At 45.2% G+C, this 16,750-nt stretch overlaps 1 protein-coding gene across 2 annotated transcripts; it reads left to right on the forward strand.

Moving 5' to 3' along the window:
* The first annotated feature begins 3,125 nt into the window (after positions 1-3,125).
* LOC118356566 (doublesex- and mab-3-related transcription factor C2-like) lies at positions 3,126-12,920 on the forward strand. Of its 2 annotated transcripts, none has more exons than XM_035725743.1 (6): positions 3,126-3,248; positions 8,773-8,991; positions 9,082-9,239; positions 9,911-10,047; positions 11,256-11,400; positions 12,388-12,920. In XM_035725743.1, exons 1-6 carry the CDS (start codon positions 3,160-3,162, stop codon positions 12,498-12,500), a joined length of 861 nt encoding a protein of 286 aa, XP_035581636.1. In that variant the 5' UTR covers positions 3,126-3,159; the 3' UTR covers positions 12,501-12,920. The 2 variants fall into 2 exon arrangements, with proteins under 2 accessions (XP_035581636.1, XP_035581635.1); XM_035725742.1 differs by lacking the exon at positions 12,388-12,920 and adding an exon at positions 10,995-11,153 and having other exon boundaries at positions 9,978-10,047; positions 11,256-11,352.
* The last annotated feature ends 3,830 nt before the right edge of the window (positions 12,921-16,750 follow it).

The raw sequence follows: 16,750 nt of genomic DNA on the forward strand, positions 1-16,750 counted from the left end.
AACCTGTTTGTTCAGGGTTTGATTACTCAAGGTACTCTGAAACCTTGGATAAGTATGTCTGTAAAGTTGTCAAGAGCCTACAAATGTCAATTATTTAAGGTAGACAGTTTTTAATTTGAAACTTAGTTCTACCACTTCTTAGCTGGGCACATCACTTAGCTCCCCTCAGCCTCAGATTTCCAATTTGCAAAATTTAGGATAATAATGGGGATGGGTCTTACATGGGACACTGTCTGTAGAACATTTAGTACGCTATCTGGCAAATAGCTAATGCTCCCAAAATATTAGCTCTAATTACTATTGACAAACCTCTGAAATGCCACAAACCTGCAAAATCTATTACAGTGATCCAAATTAAGAGATTCAGAATCCACTGGACTCATTGGCCAACAATGAGTTCCTCCCTCTGTGTGCTTGCACAGATGGTCAGTGGCCAGGAGAAGAGCTCCCTTTGTTCAGGATTCCTCCCTGTTAATGCTTTGCGATGTTGGGTGACAACAAAATCAACTCGCCTAAGATGAATGAATTTACCAAGCGACGAATTTGCTACATCTTTCCAAATTGTCATTCCAACAGCTTTTATAGGAATCCTCATATTTGGTTATTGATGCTGAAGTGTGTTTCTGAATATTAACTCAATGAAGTAGATATATCTTAGAAATTGGGGAAAAACATCCAAAGTTAGGGACTGAGAAATTTCCCCCTGAAAGTATTATTCCAACCTAAAATTTGGGTTTTACCTATGATAGAATTGTTTTAATTATTCCTGATTTCTCTGGTAATCTTTTGAATGTTAATTTGTTTCTTCAAAGCACATGCGTTTTTTTAGTTAACATATAATGTATTATTTGTTTCAGGGGTACAGGTCTGTGATCCATCAGTCTTACAAAGCACATGCATTTTTAGGTATACCTTTCAAATATAGCTTATCAGATAGATGTGCCTATCTCTTGCGATTAGAGTTTCTAATCAAAGACAAATATATTAATTCAAAAGCTGTATTTAATTTTAATTTTCATTTAAAATCCAATTGTTTTAAGTTGGATTAAAATTGAGTTTAAATTTAACTATAAATCCAAACACATGCTAAAAACCAGGACTTATAATTAAATTCATATGGAGACTTCTGCTTCTGGGGGGACAGAATCGAAGTACATTTCTCTATTCTTCCCACTAAATGCAGCTTAAAACCCCGGGCACCATATATAAAAGAAACACAGGACTCTGCAAAGTGGAGAGGCAAAGGCAGAACAACTAGGGATCTCAGAACCAAAGGAAGGACAAAAGGGTGAGTTCCCTTGGTTTTCTTTCTGTGTCATATATCCCAGACTTTGAGCTGAAGAAGCCAGCTCCTCAGGAATGACAAAAGACATAGGCAAACCAATGATGATGACAACCATGACAACGACAACAAGGACAACAACAACAAAACAGCTGCAAAAAAAGCCTGCTGTCTCTAGCATAAGGGTCAGAAAAGTGGCAGCCTAACAAACCAGGAAAACCCTTTGACACTAAGTGCTCCACTTCAGCCAACCACCACAGAACGAACTATGGCCTTGCGCACACACAAGCCAGCAAAGGGTCTAATGGGCAGCCTAAAATTCCACATCTGACTGGTGGAAATGGGGGCCATTCTGCCCCTCCTATGTCAGTGGAAATCAATCATGTGAAAATTCTGCAATTATACCTCCACCAGGCAGTAAGGAGGCAACCCGCCCTATCCCTGCTGAAATGATTTCAGGACTTTGAACAACACCCAGTGGTAAGGAGGCCACCGAATCTATGGACTAAAGGGAAAATGTTCCAGCACATCAAGAAATGAGTTGAACTGAATGGAAATGATTATAAGACACACCAAAATTTGTGGGATGAAGCTAAAGCATTGCTGAAAGGGAAATTTATATTATTAAGGGCTTCCACTAAGTAAAAGGAAAAGCATCGAATCAATAATCTAAGTTCTCACCTCAGGAAACTAGAAGAAGATGATCAAAATAAACCCTAAGTGAGGAGAAGGAAGGCAATGATAAAGATTAAGTCCAGTAATCAATGAAATATAAAACAGAAAACAATAGAGAAAATCAGTGAAACAGAAATCTGGTTCCTTGAAAAGATCCATAAAACTTAAAAACCTCTAGCGAGACCCACAAAATTAACCTACAATGAATCACTACATTTGCACATATTTACTGAATGACATTAATAACTCTATCCATGATAGGTGACATATACTCTACTTTAGAAACCTAAAGCACCTGTGTTTTCAATATGTATCACACAGTGGAAAGAAGAATAAGAGAAACATTGGACTCTTGATTTAAAACAACAATAAAATTTGATTTCCAGCATAACAGCTAGATCATTGCCCTTCATGACAGAAGCTATTTTTTTGTAATTACCTCAAATTCTTTTGTAAGCAATAGAACAGATTGCACAATATCCATGCCACGAGTTCAATTTTTAAAACTATAAATCATGTCTTTGCAAATTGCAAAGCCCTTGGAGACAAAATGTACCTAAAGTATTAATTGGCCAGGGTCTCATGTCTCACGACCCGTGTAATGGTAAAAATAAGGTATTTGAAATTTCTTTTTCAGATTTTGTATCAATTCATCTTTCATCGTGTCAGAAAGCTCTTGTATTATATACACTTAGTGGAAGATCTTCTGCTTTTTGTAAAATGTAATACATCGTGTCACAGTTTTCTAACATACGTTCTGAACTGAAATAGTGTTTTTATTTATGTTTTTTTAGCCTGTGTCTCTCTAAAATATTTGTGTATGTGTGAGTGTGTGTGTGTGTGTGTGTGTGTGTGTGTGCCCAAAATACACAAGCCATTTTATAGCTGACCAAATTTATAACTCAGGTACCCTTAATAATTGTTGAAAACTTTGTTGTTGTTGTTGTTAATTTCAGCCAATAGATTTTGTCATTATGTTTGAACTGTTAGAGAAATTCTTACCCAATTCATCTTAAACTTGTTTACGTTTCTCTTATTTTGTCCACTTTATTCTCTTTATATTTCTTTGAACACCACACCTGAATGGCTTTTCATCTTTCCCTGCTGCCGAAAACACAACAGAAACAACAGCAACAGAGTGGGGGTGGGGGACCGAGATGTTCATCTTTACAGCAAAATGTCTGCCAATAAAAGTAGAAGAAATGATAGCAAATAGAAAGTCATCATTTTTCAACCACCCAAGCAATGATCAAATCAGACAAGAACCAGGAACAAAATCTAAGGCCAAGAGGTGAAATTCTGTGGGGAGGAAACAGAATACCCACATGGTATCAAAATATCATGCTACAGGGGCGCCTGGGTGGCTCAGCCACTAAGCGTCTGCCTTGGACTCAGGCCATGATCAAGTCCCACATCAGGCTCCCTGACTCAGCGGGAAGCCTGCTTCTTCCTCTCCCACTCCCCCTGCTGGTGTTCCCTCTCTTGCTCTTGTCTCTGTCTGTCAAATAAACAAAATCTTAAAAAAATATATATATCATGCTACAGACTGCTTGTAAGTCACAGACAGACAAAGGTAGCTTTACAATGGACTGATCTGTCCAACGATACCGTAAATAAGGGATCAAACTGAGTCATGCCAATAGCAGCACCGACAGCTAGACAAACTGACCTTAGGAGCTTCCAGATGGGATGTCATGTGAACTACGCATCACCTATTTAATATCCTTGCCAAGAATGTGAAACAGAAATCATCTAAACGAGAGGAAAATATCAGGCAAAGCCGTATCGTGGCCACATTGGAAGCAAACAGGCCTAGGCTCTTGGCAAATGTTATTGTCATGGAAGATTTAAGTTGAGGGACTGTTTGGGACTAGAAGATACTAAAGAGACATGACAACTGAATGCAATGTATGATACTTGCTTGAAATGTTGACCCTCAAAAGGGTATCATTGGGGCAACTGGGGGAAATTGGAATATGAACTGTAGATGGACTTAGATAATGTTATCATGCCACTGTTAAATTTCTTCAAGATGACAATAGTAATATGGTTAGACAGGAGAAGATCCTAGTTCTTAGGAGATGCATTTGAAAGTAATTGGATGAAGAGTTTGGAACTTGAGTGTTAGGCAAAAAAGAAAAAGGAGAGAGAAAGCAATGGGACAATATGAAATCTAGGTGAAAGAATGTTCACTGTTCAACTTTGTGTGTTTTGAATCTATTTTCAAATAGATAGTTGAGGAAGATGGATTGCTCATATTTCAGAGTTATGTGATGAAGTGTTCCACAAAAAAATAAAACGATTTCTGGTATCTTCTTGAAAATAATCTGGAAGAGACGGAGGGGAGAAGATATATATGAAATGAAATTGGCTGTGAGTGGTTAACCGTTGCAGCCCAGTGACGGATACTTGGAGGTTCCCTCACTATTCTCTCTCGTACAGTGTTCTCAAAGTGTGGTTCCCCCGCGAGCAGCATCTGAATCACCAGGGAACTTGTCAGAAAGGCAAACTCTGGGTCCCACGCCAGATTTTTTAATCTGAGACTATAGATGTGGAGCTCGGCAATCTGTTTTCACAAGCTCTTTGGCTTTGTTGGATTCTGAAGCAAGCTCGTTAATGTTCCAGGCGCACAGCTCTATTGTAATGAACCTGGAGATTGTAAGTTTATATGCAAACCCTGTTTGTATATGTTTGAAATTATCCACAGTACAATTTAAGGGAAAAAATGAAGAGAACTGGTACGTCAGCTGTTTAGTGGTCAAGTTTTAAAGTCTCAAGACCGACAATCCCAATGTTATACAAAAACTTCCAGAGGATAGAAAAGAGAAACTATTCCCCAACTCAGGCTATGAGACTAGAAAACCTTGACACTGGAACCAGCAAGGTTAGTATGAGAAAGAGGGACTTCAAGTCGATCATGCTCATGAGCAGAAGATGTAAAAATCCTAAGCAAAATTTTAGCAAACTGAACCCACCAGTATCTACAAAAGATGATCCACCATAACGAAGTTGCATTTATCCTAGGAGAGCAAAGCTGGCTTCACATTAGATAGATAGATAGATAGATAGATAGATAGATAGATAGATAGATAGATAGATAGATAGAAAGGGACATGAGAGAGGTTTGTGTGTTGCCAACATATTCTGTTGCTTGCTCTAGGTGCTAACTGAATGTGTATGCTTAATTTTTGAAAACTCATTAAGATACACACTTGTGAATTTTGTCCTTTTGTGATTGTAAGCTTTATTAAAGATTTTGAAAAAAGCATCTACAAATAATACTGTATTAACAGACTAAACAAATAGACTTTTGATCATTTCAATAGAGAAAAAAGGAAAATTTAATATCTATTCATGATTTTTAAGACAAACTTCTTAAACTGGAAATATATGGGAAACTCCTTAATCTTATAAAGCAAAAGCAAGCAAGCAAGCAAGCAAGAAAGAAAGAAAGAAAGGAAGGAAGGAAGAAAGGAGAGAAAGGAAGAAAGGAGAGAAAGGAAGAAGGGAAGAGGAAACAAGAAAAGGACGGAAGGAATGAAGGAAAGAACAGAGGGAGGGAGAGAGGGAGGGAGGAAGGAAGGGAGGAAGTGAAAGAGGAAGGAAACAGTGAAACCCAGGAAACACATTTTATTATGGAGCTGTTGGCAGCATTCTATTTAATATTAGGGACAACCCAAAGAGGTCGAATGTGGTCATGTCTGTTTGACCTTGCAGTGGATGCCCTGGCCAGCCAGTACAGGTTTAATAAAAATGCATACATTATCAGTAGATTTTGATTGTATGTTAATGTTTCATTACCATGATGCAAATTTTTGTCACTACTTTATTATCATTAAAAATAAAAATATAGGCTTTGTTTAAGCTAAAATAAAAGAAACCTGTAAATCGATTATTGTGCTTCTGTAAGTCACAGATTCATGAAAAACTGCAGAACATCTAAAGACAAATGATTCAATATCAGAGTTTGACAGGGTGGCTGACTTTAAGGTCAGTATAGTTTTTAAAAAGTAAAATGGATTTCTGTAAGTTAGATACAATTAGAAAATGTCATTTTAACTGGATAACAAGCACAAGAGCAACAACACTCTAGAGTATCTTGGGATGAATGCAAGAAAAGATGTACAAGATCTGAGTGTACAAAAGATAAAACTAAATACTAAACTAAAGATGGAAACGTTAAGGAAGCCCCACATAAACGAGAGATATGCCATGTTGGTGACTAGGAGGGCTGGGTGTCCTAAGGATGGTCGATTCTCCCGGAACTTATCCACAGATTTAATGAAAATGCAGCCCCAATCTGGTGCAAATGAGTTTTCAAGGAACGTGACATGCTGATTCTGACACTTACACTGGAAGGGCAAAAGGTGAAGAATAAGGAAGACATGTTTGAAGATTGTGAATAAGATGTGGGGACTTGCCCTACCATAGATCAAGATGTCTTATCAAGAGGTAAAAATGAAGATGGTGTAGTATCGGCACAGGAACAGACAAATTTATCTGTGGAACCGAAGAGGGAGCTCAGACACAGAGACACGGCAAAGATGGACCAAAATGACTCCAGGCACTGCCAAATGTTCCCTGGGGGTGTAGAATTGCCCCCCGATGGACAATCCCTGACGTAGGAATATGGATGAATCTTAAAAAAAAACACATGCGGAATTTCATTAAGAGTAAGTTACAGGATATCCAGGACATGAGTTAAATAGGCATGCACATATAATATTTCACATCCCAAGAGAGAAAAGTCTGGGAAACAAGGTTTAGGGAGCACAAAGTTTCGCTTCACCTCACTTCACGAGTTACTGACTGGCTTAGTAAAGCCAGCACACGGAGAAGTGAAAGGAAGGCGAGAGGGGCGGGACTTTGGTGGGTGAACGTCGACGGAAGTCGAAGCTCATTGGTCACCGGCCACAGCCGTGGGAGGAGGAAGGCAGCGCTGGAAGCTCATTGGCCTTTGTGGGAAGGGCGGGAAAGGGAGAGAGAGCTGGGTCTTCCCTCCTCCCACCTTCTGTCCCTGCTGTTGGATCTGGACTTGCGGGCGGCTGAGGTAACCACAGGCTGGCATCAGGAATAGGACCCTCGTTCTCCACACATCTTCTTTCCTCCCTCCTTCCTGCTCTGGATGGCCAATCCCTTCTCCTCTTCTCCACCTCGGTGGAGTACCTCCTGATGTCCCACTCCACCCCGTCTCCCCGACCCCCCCCCTGGGCCCCCCCAAGCAACAACCACCGAGTACCTGTGGGAGGAAACCCTCGCCTCAGCCCCCTGACCCCTGGCCTCTGGAACCTGAGGCAGGGCTCATGCCCCTGCCTTTGATCCTTTGATTCTGATGTGGTAGTGGCAGCGAATGACTGGGCTGCCTGAGATGAGGTGGTGCACCCCAGATGTGAGGGACGGGGAAGGTGTACCCAAGCATAACCGTTGAAGTGTGAAGAGGAGCATGGAAGACTGTTGGGGGGCTGTGCAGGGAATACATGGGTTTGCATGAGAGCAGAGAGGGTTCTGTTGGTGAAAGAAAAGAGTTAGTGCGGTGAGGAGTCGGCTGTTTTTATTTTTGGTTTTTTTTTTGTTTATTTTTTATTGTTATGTTAATCGCCATACATTACATCGTTAGTTTTTGATGTAGTGTTCCATGATTCATTGTTTGTGCATAACACCCAGTGCTCCACGCAGAATGTGCCCTCTTTAATACCCATCACCAGGCTAACCCATCCCCCCACCCTCCTCCCCTCTAGAACCCTCAGTTTGTTTCTCAGAGTCCGTCGTTTCTTATGGTTCGTCTCCCCCTCCGACTTACTCCCCTTCATTCTTCCCCTCCTGCTATCTTCTTCTTTTTCTTTTTTCTTAACATATGTTGCATTATTTGTTTCAGAGGTACAGATCTGTGATTCAACAGCCTTGCACAATTCACAGCACTCACTAGGGTGAGCACATACCCTACCCAATGTCTATCACCCAGCCACCCCATCCCTCCCACCCCCCACCACTCTCCGGCAACCCTCAGTTTGTTTCCTGAGATTAAGAATTCCTCATATCTGTGAGGTCATATGATACATGTCTTTCTCTGATTGACTTATTTCACTCAGCATAACACCCGAGGAGTCGACTGCTGACTAGATCAGGGTCTGGCATTCGATAGGGGGCTCAACATGGATCTAGTCAATGAATAATCGAAGGGATGAATAAAAATAATTATTGAAAGAGGGGCTTGGGATCCAGCAGCATAATCAAATTTCATGGGGTACAAAGGGGTTGTCAGCCTAAAGTATTGGGGGGTTGCTGAGAGAATAATTAAGCTTACAGTGGGGTGCAGGAAGAAAATCAGAATGGGGTGTGAGCGGAAAGTTGAATGTAAGACATACTAATAACAGAATTGAGGTGGGGGGGCAGCCAGAATCATGAGTAGGGAGGGAATGAATGCAGGAGGTTAGGAAGATAATTGTGGAAGTGGATGGCAGGGAAAACAGTGAGGTATGGCAGAGTACAGGATGATCCACGAGAAGGGGAGGGCAGTAATTGTGGAAGGGGGCACAGGAGTGCCTGAAAATGGGGTCCATGTAAACAAGGAGATTAGCAGTTGGATTGAAAGTTTACAGGAACCATGCCAAGAGTTTCTTGGAATGGGGCTATGCGTGAGTGCGGCTTCCTGGGAAGGAGGCTACGTGAGTGAGAAGGTTGGGTGTGATGTGATTTCAACGGTGAGCTGGGTGAAGAAGAATCCAGGCACCTCAGGTGGGGTTTTCAAAGGGCAGAGGAAGTATGTTGAGGGTAGGGGATCATGTGGCCATCCTGACCTCCACTCCTGGCCCTAGAACCATGGATCCCAATGAAATGCCTGCTGTGCCCTGCTGCCCCTCCGACTCCCCCACGGGGCTTGAGACCGGAGCCCCGTGGCGGATTGAACTTGGCCCCAAAAGAGCTGTAAGTCGCTGTGCCCGCTGCTACAACCACGGCTTCACTGACCAAATCAAGGACCAGGAGCACCTCTGCCTCTTCCAGGCCTGCGATTGTCCCAAGTGTGCCTTCTTCTCGTGAGTATGGTGTCTGACGGGGGTGGGGGAGTGGGGGGGTGGGCCTCCCCTAAATGTGACTGACTGTTGACCTGCAATCCCCCACTTTAGGGAACACCACAGTGTCTTGCCTGCTGAGAGTGCCTTGAAGAAGGAGCAGGGGGCACAGCTAAAGAGGCACCTGGCTCAAGGACTGACAAGGAGTGAGGCCTCCCCTCGCAAAGCTCACAGCCATGTCAAGAAGTTGACCATTCAAGCAGGAGCCCTCAGTGAGTGTCTCTGGCCAGGGAGGGCGTCTGGGTTTGGGGGAAGGGAGCTTTGAGCAGTTCTGTCGCCAGTCCTACTACCCAGTTTTGATGTGGCCTTGGCAAATTACTCCCCGGGCCTTTAGCTGCCCCACCTAATAGACGTCATCAACATTATCTACCAAGTGTTGGTGGGAAGGAGAGATCTGGGGGGCAAAATGGTCCACGGTGAGATGAGACCTCAGACTGGGGGTGAGGAAGAGTGGGGTGGGGTCAGGGGGAAGGGTTCACCTAAAGTGTCCCCAGGTTTCCACAGCTGGGAAGGAGAATATCATGTCCCAGCTCGAGGCCCACCCACCCCCGTGCCACCCCCGGGAAGGTAAGGAGAGTCCGGGGCCTGTGGGGGAGGTTCCCATCTCACTCACAGCCCAGACCCTTCTCTGTGTCCTGAAGATGTGGGTTCCCTCCCTAACCCTACTGCAGCTTGCCATATGACCTTGGAGAAATAATACTCGTCCTCTCTGGGCCTCAGTTTCACCAGGTGGAAAATAAAGAGTAGGAACTGGCTGGTCTTCCAGGTCTGCTCAGCTCTGACGTTCTGGGCTCCTATCCTCATCCCAGAACATACCCATACGTATCTCTTCTCCATGGCCGGCCTGGTGCCTGACTCCACCCTGTGCTCCCTGCTCCTCCAGGCAAGCGCCCAAGGAGCTCTGCTGACTGGTCATGCCCCAAATTCTTTGTCTCTGTCCTGGACTCCAGCAGCCTTGAAGATGCGACGAACAATTTCTCTTTCCAGGAAGCCCCACAGGACTCCTGCCCTGCCCAGCATGTGAGTAAAGTGAGAAGGCACATGGAGCTAGTTGTATATTGTGTTATCGGGTGCCCAACCTTTGTGCTTGATGCCGTGGGAGATAGAAGGAGGGAGTGAAGGAGGCGGCCGATGAGGAGGAGGAGGAGGAGGGGGAGGAGAGGAGCCGGACAAGAAGTGGCAGGGGGAGGAGGAGTGGGGGGAGGAGGAGGAGTGGAGAAGGCAGCATCTCAGACTAGCGGGCAAGGGCAGGGCTCTCCCAGCCTTGCGGTTGCCTATCTGTGAGACTTTGGACACGTGACATTACATTTCCAAGCCTCCATTTCCAGTGTGTACTAGCAGTGTACTGATGGGGACAATATCCCACACTTACAGCACTGACAAGAGGGCTAGGCCAAGGCGTGCCACATAGCAGGACTTCAACTAACGGAGGCTGTTATTCCACGTGAAACAGATTGATGGGATAGAAGGTCCTGTTGAAAAGCGGAGGGGGAATGTGCCAAGATGGTGAGGGCCACGGGGCCCAGGGGCCCAGGGGCAGAGTCCAAAGGTCAGTAGAGAAAGCTTCCAGGCCATTAGATGAGCCAAGCTGGTCCTTCAGGCTCCATGGGGTTGGGGAATATGGAGGTGAGAACCAGTCCCTCGACAGGGACCGTGATCCCATTTCTCCAGGTGCTTTGCAGATTAGAACACAGACACCTGGGATTCCCCACAATCGTCACCGTTGCCCTGGGAGTTTTAGAAACGCTGGCAGGAATTGGTGTCTCGGGAGAGATATTGAAGAAGGACCTAGAAAGGAAAACAGACCCAACAGGGGAAAGGACTTGTGCAAGCCACAACGGCTGATGGCCCGCAGGCATTCAGACTCCCACATCCAGATATCGCAAGATCCTGGCCCTGTTTCTCTACTGGTAGTGTGTGTCTGCCAGAGGGTTGAATCCCCTGGCCTTTCTTTTCCTTGTTTCTAGATGCTCAGCGCCGGTGCTCCAGCCCTGTGCCATCCGTCCTTGGCCCTGTCCTCCTGCAGCCACAGATCCTGGGAAAAGAGCAGGGTCCAGAACCCTGGCAGGGGCCAAACTTAGTGACCGGGAAGAGCTGAAGGCCCCACCTGAACGCACCCAGCATGGGTGGGGCCTTCAGCGGAACCCGGGACTGAAGGACCACTGGCCCCATGAGGTGGGGAGGCATGGCTTTTCAGGTCCCATTCTCTCACACCCTTTCCGCTGCAGGCTCCTGAAGCTTCTGACCAGGACTCGGTTTCTGCCTCAGAGTGGCAGCGGAAGCTGGAAGCGGCCGAGGCTCTGCTGATTCTGAGAGACTCTCCCCAGGCATCTTCTAGCTCCGTCTCCCTGCTGCAGCCCTCCGCGGCGGCAGGTAGCCTGGTCCTTGAGAGGAGAACACGGGGTGGTGGGGAGGGTTGGGAAATGGGAGGGCGTTGTCGTAAGCAGGGCCTAACTGGGAGGCCGGGGTTGGTGGGCTGAACCACCTTGGGCCCAGGCACCCAAGCTCCTCGGTCTGATGCCAGAGATGGCAGTCGATGGTTGATGGTGATGAATCATCAGTTTATCGAGCTCAGTGCTCGACAGCAAATGCGCCGGGCCCTGGCATCAAGAAACGAGGAAACTGAGGCCCTGCGAGTGGCAGCGACGTGCACTGGGGCATGCGGCCTATCGGGTGGAACACCCAGGTCTCCTCGCTCCCAGCCCAGAGCTTTCTACCCACACCCCTGCAGTCTGCTGTGGTGGGCAGGATACACATAGGTGATAAGAGCCTAGGCTGGAGGGAGACCTGGTCTTTGATTCCAGTCTCCATGTGGAGCCTGGATGCCTTCATACTTCCCTTGCGTTTTGTGGCTAAATTTCAATAGATGAGCCTGGAGTGGAAGGACCAGAGGAAGTCTGAGGACAGCTAGATGCCCGGGAAGGCTGAGAGGGAAGGCTGGGCTTTGCCAGAACAAAATGTTGGGTGGGGGACGGGTGTGTGGGTGCAGCAGTGACCTGAGTGAAGGAGGAACTGCTGGAACAGAAGGGGATGAGGCTGGAGAAGGGGCCACTCACAGAGGTCCTGAATGGCGGGCTGAGGGGCTAGACCAGAAACTGTGGGTGGTGAGGAGCCAGGGAATGTTTCAGCTGGGGAGGAGTATATGCAAAGAGCCTGGGCTCCACCAAAAGAAATGTGGTGGTTTTGACGGAGGGATTGGAGGAGGCAAGACCCGAGCTGAGCAAATCAGTGAGGAAGGGTTCTGTGCTGCAGTCTGTAGTCCAGGTGACAAAGCCTAGATCGGGTGGAACAGAAGAGAGGGGAGAGCCTGGAGGGGAAATGGATGTGACCTGGCTCTGATGCCTTCCTTTCTATGTGCAGCTCCTGCTGGAGATAGAGGACCCCAACCTCCTAGCCCCTCTCTGCGACCCAGGCCAACCAGCTCCATTTCTCTGCCTATTGGACATCTGGAGTGCATCTCCCTCTTGAGCTAGAAGCGCAGAAGAGGAGGCCTCACTAGAGTGCTGCCTATTTATGCATTTGCAAAATGTTTACTATCCAATATGCTTAACATGTTCTTTTTTCCCTTAACCTTCAGGTTCTTTTACAAGCTTTTCAGACCCTCTTTATTGTATGGGGCAATTCCTTGGCTGAGGGTGGGTATCCTTGTACCTCCATCCCTTACTGCCTTGGATTTGGGGGCCTTTTCATGTCTCCTAGAAAAACAGCGTTGTGCGGTCTAAGCTGATCAGTCTCTAAATAGGGTTCTGTGGGAGGTCCTATGTTCACATGCCAGAGTTTTCATTTGACTTGTGATTGCAAACGTAGCCGTGCACTCACGTATGTATCCATGCTTGTCAAAATAGAAGGGTGTGTTCATTTCATGTCTAGATTGATGTGTGTGAACAAATAATAAACCCTTGCTGTTGTAAGGCAGTGAGATAGAAGAGTTGTTTGTTACCACAGTATAACATAGACCATCCTGACTCTAACAGACTTGTTCACTTTACTTTCCAAAGTGAGACTCACCTTACTCAATAACTGGGATTTCTTAACACGACTAGACAAGAAAATGGTAGAGATAAAGAAGGGTAAGCGTTTTACTCATTGACCAAGTGAGTGCCTACCTTCTGCCTGGCATAGACTGTTTCCAGCTGTCCAGAGGGCCCCAGATTGAGTTGTCTGCAGGGTCAAGCAGGTCCTAATAATGAGTGGAGCAGTCCAGACAGGCTCTGGCCAACTCGCAGTGCATGTTCTACCGAAGGGGCCAGCTGCCACCTGGCTCTAGCCGATTGCTGCCATGCAGGAATGTGGACTCTGCACTGCCACATCTCCCGATTTTTCAAGAGGAAAAGGGAATTCTAGATCTCTACGTAGAACACCTCCATTTTAACATGTTGCCTCTGGTTTCCTCTTTAAGACCTGTACAGGTGGGCCAAAGAAAACATCCAGTCAGGCCAGCACATGGCCAAGTGAATGCCAGTTGGATTCGAGTCCAATGTGTATTTTACAGTGGGGGACGCTGAAGCCAATCGGGGCCAGAAGAATCAAAGAGGGGAGGTGAATTAGACCCAGAGCCTACTTTGAAAGGACCCGTGAAATATGAGGACGCATCATTACCATGCATTTATTTTGTGCCCCCTGTATGCTAAACACATAGAGCCTCACAGCACCTCTCTGAGCTGAGCATTATTACCACTCTCTTGCACCACAAGTGTTTTAGGGGAAATTTTTGGCCAGCGATGGATGCGGGAAGACTCCCTTCTCTGCCAGGCCCTAAATTAGCTAATAATTTACCTTCTAAAAAATGATCTATCTCTGTCTCTATCTCAACCGTTGAGTGAAAGGTTCCAATCTTGAAACGGCAGACATCCAGTCAGAAGAGTATTTCAAAAACAGTCTCTCTGTTTTGTACTCAAGGTAGCAATATGTAGTCGTGGATCAGATCTTACCAGCCCTTGTTTCTCCGTCCTCTGCTGATGTTCCAAACAAAGGAAGAACTGGAGACCCCGCCCCGAAGACAAGAAAGCTCAACTGGCTATGCCCTGTTTCCCATCATGTTTTCTCCTTCCTGCCTTGCCTCCCTCATTCGTACCCAAGATGATTGATGGTGATGACATCTGATGACAACTTACGCTTTCTTGTTTCAGGCCTTAAGAAGTCAGGCTTCTTATCATCCTTGGCTAATGCCGGATAACCATGCGAATCACTCGGCCCATAGGGCAAGACTGACGTCCATCTCATGCTTTCCTCCCTTCCCTCACTTGCTACTTAAATCAGTGATCCTGAAACCCCTCCTCTCCCAGATATTAGATAAACAAGCCCACATACTCACGGAGGGAGGAAGCCGTGTTGCCTGGAAAAGGACTAAAACCCTGCTGTGCAACTGTGTCCTAGGTGCACCACGGTCCCGCAGCTGAGTTGGTAAAAGAGAAAGTACATTTAAAGGATGTGGCATGAGAAGAGGGAGGAAAAGAGAGATGAAGTGATGGACACTGGGAGAAGGAGTGAGCCCCTTTGCCCTGGACCCTTTCATTTTTCTGAGTCCGACCTGCCCTCTTATGCAGAACCTTTTGCATGTACACACACTGCTCTATAACCTTTTATTTATTTATTTATTTATTTATTTATTTATTTATTTATTTATTTATTTGACGGAGAGAGAGAGTGTGTGAGCGAGCACAAGCAGAAGGAGCGGCAGGCAGAGGGAGAGGGAGAAGCAGGCTCCCACCGAGCAAGGAGCCCCATGCGGGCCTTGATCCCAGGACCCTGGGACCATGACCGGAGCCGAAGGCAGACGCTTAACTGACTGAGCCACCCAGACGCCCTGCTCTATACCTTTTTAAAAAGTCTCTTCAGGGTGGCATATTATGGGCATCTTAGGACTTTGTCATAAATGTTAAATATTCAACCTTTTTTTTTTTCGAGCACTACTCCAGTTCACAGTTTCAAAACATCACTTTGTAGAATAGTGTAAGTTAAGGCTTGACTCTCATGTGTTTTACAACAGCATTGGTTGGATCTGAGGATATCCACCACATGAGAGCATCTGCAGAGTGGATCAATTTCAACCAGTGGTATGCGTGTAAGTGTTTAACAACAGACTCTCTGGGAGAGGGGGTGGGTTGGGGGAAATGCCCTGTGTTGTGGCATTTGCCAATTTCCAGCTACTGATGTCGTGCCAATTAGTGCAGAGTTGGGAAGAGAGGCATTCCCACCATGCAGGTACAATCAATGTACATAACCTCAAGAACATAGGTAATAGCAAAATGTAGGAAAAATAATTAGAGATTGATGAGTTTTGAGTGTGTATTTTGTTTGTTTTCAGTATAACGCATGTAACGTAATTGCTACTTTATATAATTTAGTCTTTAAAACAGCTGTGCTCAACAGCTGGCTCGCAAAATTCCTCAAAAATTAAGTTGGCTCTTATGTTCCAGTAGGAGTCCCCTCCAACATTCCACTGCTTTCAACCCTTGCCCGGAGAGGCACCTCTTCCATAGTAGGTCACACGAACACTGCAGGGTCATCAAGGCCTGATACCTCTGGTTTCTGGCCAAGAACAGCTTAACATATAGGGAAAGTATTAATTATTCTTGAAAAATGGAATGATCTGGAACAAATATTGAGCAGAACAAATTGTCAAAAGTGCTTGTGGGCAAACGTGTGTTCTCGGAGACAGCCAACATGGGTAGAAGTGGGGAGTGGGGACACCAGGATAAGCAAAATTCATGCAGGGGTGTATTCGACAGATTCCTTAAAGGCTAAAGGAATGGGGCAACTGGTATTACCTGGCCATCAGATCCGTATCTCTCATCAGAGAGATGGACATTCAATATATTCCCTCCTCCTTAGATAAATGCTGCATAATCTATGTAAACTCCTCCACTTTGCCTTTTCTCACTTAAAAACATAGCCCTCATTGTTATGTATAGGCACTATGTTATACAGCAGATCTCTAGAACATACTCATCTTGAATAACTGTAATTTTATACCCATTAAACAACAACTCTCCATATTCCCCTTCCCCCCATCCCCTGGCAACCACCATTCTATTGTCTGTTCCCATGAGTTTGACTATAGTCAATGCTATGTATAAGAGGTATTGTCCACTTAAAAATATGTTAAGAGGGTAAATCTCATGTTAAGTTTTCTTATCGCAAGAAAGCAAAGACCAAACCAAAAAAACCCAAAACGAAACAAAACAAACAAACACACAAAATAACAAAGGCACACAGAAAAACTTCTGGAGGTGATGGATATGTTTACTACCTTGATCATGGAGATGGTCACAGGGATGTGTGCACATGCCCAAACTCATGAAACTGTACACATTACTATGTACAGGTTTTTTGGTATGCAAATTATACCTCAGTAAAGCTGAAAAAACAATATCCTTGAGACCACTCCATAGTGCTCTCAAGATGCCTCATAGAGTCATCTCCCACTCCTTTCAACAGCTATAGAGTATGCCATTGTGTGAAGGTACCCTAATTTAGGCAGCTAATCTTCTTTGGATGCACACTTTGTTTCTGTTCTGGCTGTTACAAATTACAGCCACAATGAAGAGAATTGTGACATAATCTTTATCAATATTTATCAATATTGAAAATCAATATTTATCAATAAATCAAATATTTATCAATATTTGAAATCCATCCCTAGATGTTCTATTGCTGAATACAGGGTGAAAATACATGTAATCTTGCTCATTACTGTCACATTTCCTTTCGTAAAGGTTGT

The sequence above is a fragment of the Zalophus californianus genome, chromosome X (genome assembly GCF_009762305.2).
Source record: "Zalophus californianus isolate mZalCal1 chromosome X, mZalCal1.pri.v2, whole genome shotgun sequence".
Taxonomy (NCBI): domain Eukaryota; kingdom Metazoa; phylum Chordata; class Mammalia; order Carnivora; family Otariidae; genus Zalophus; species Zalophus californianus.

What these genes read in the sequence shown, in the direction of transcription:
- LOC118356566 (XM_035725743.1), top strand. Translation starts at nt 3,160, where the DNA reads ATGATAGCAAATAGAAAGTCATCATTTTTCAACCACCCAAGCAATGAT. An exon ending in CCCAAGTGTGCCTTCTTCTC is followed by an intron (nt 8,992 to 9,081) that starts GTGAGTATGGTG and finishes CCCCCACTTTAG; the next exon opens with GGAACACCACAGTGTCTTGC. An exon ending in ACTCCTGCCCTGCCCAGCAT is followed by an intron (nt 10,048 to 11,255) that starts GTGAGTAAAGTG and finishes TTTCCGCTGCAG; the next exon opens with GCTCCTGAAGCTTCTGACCA.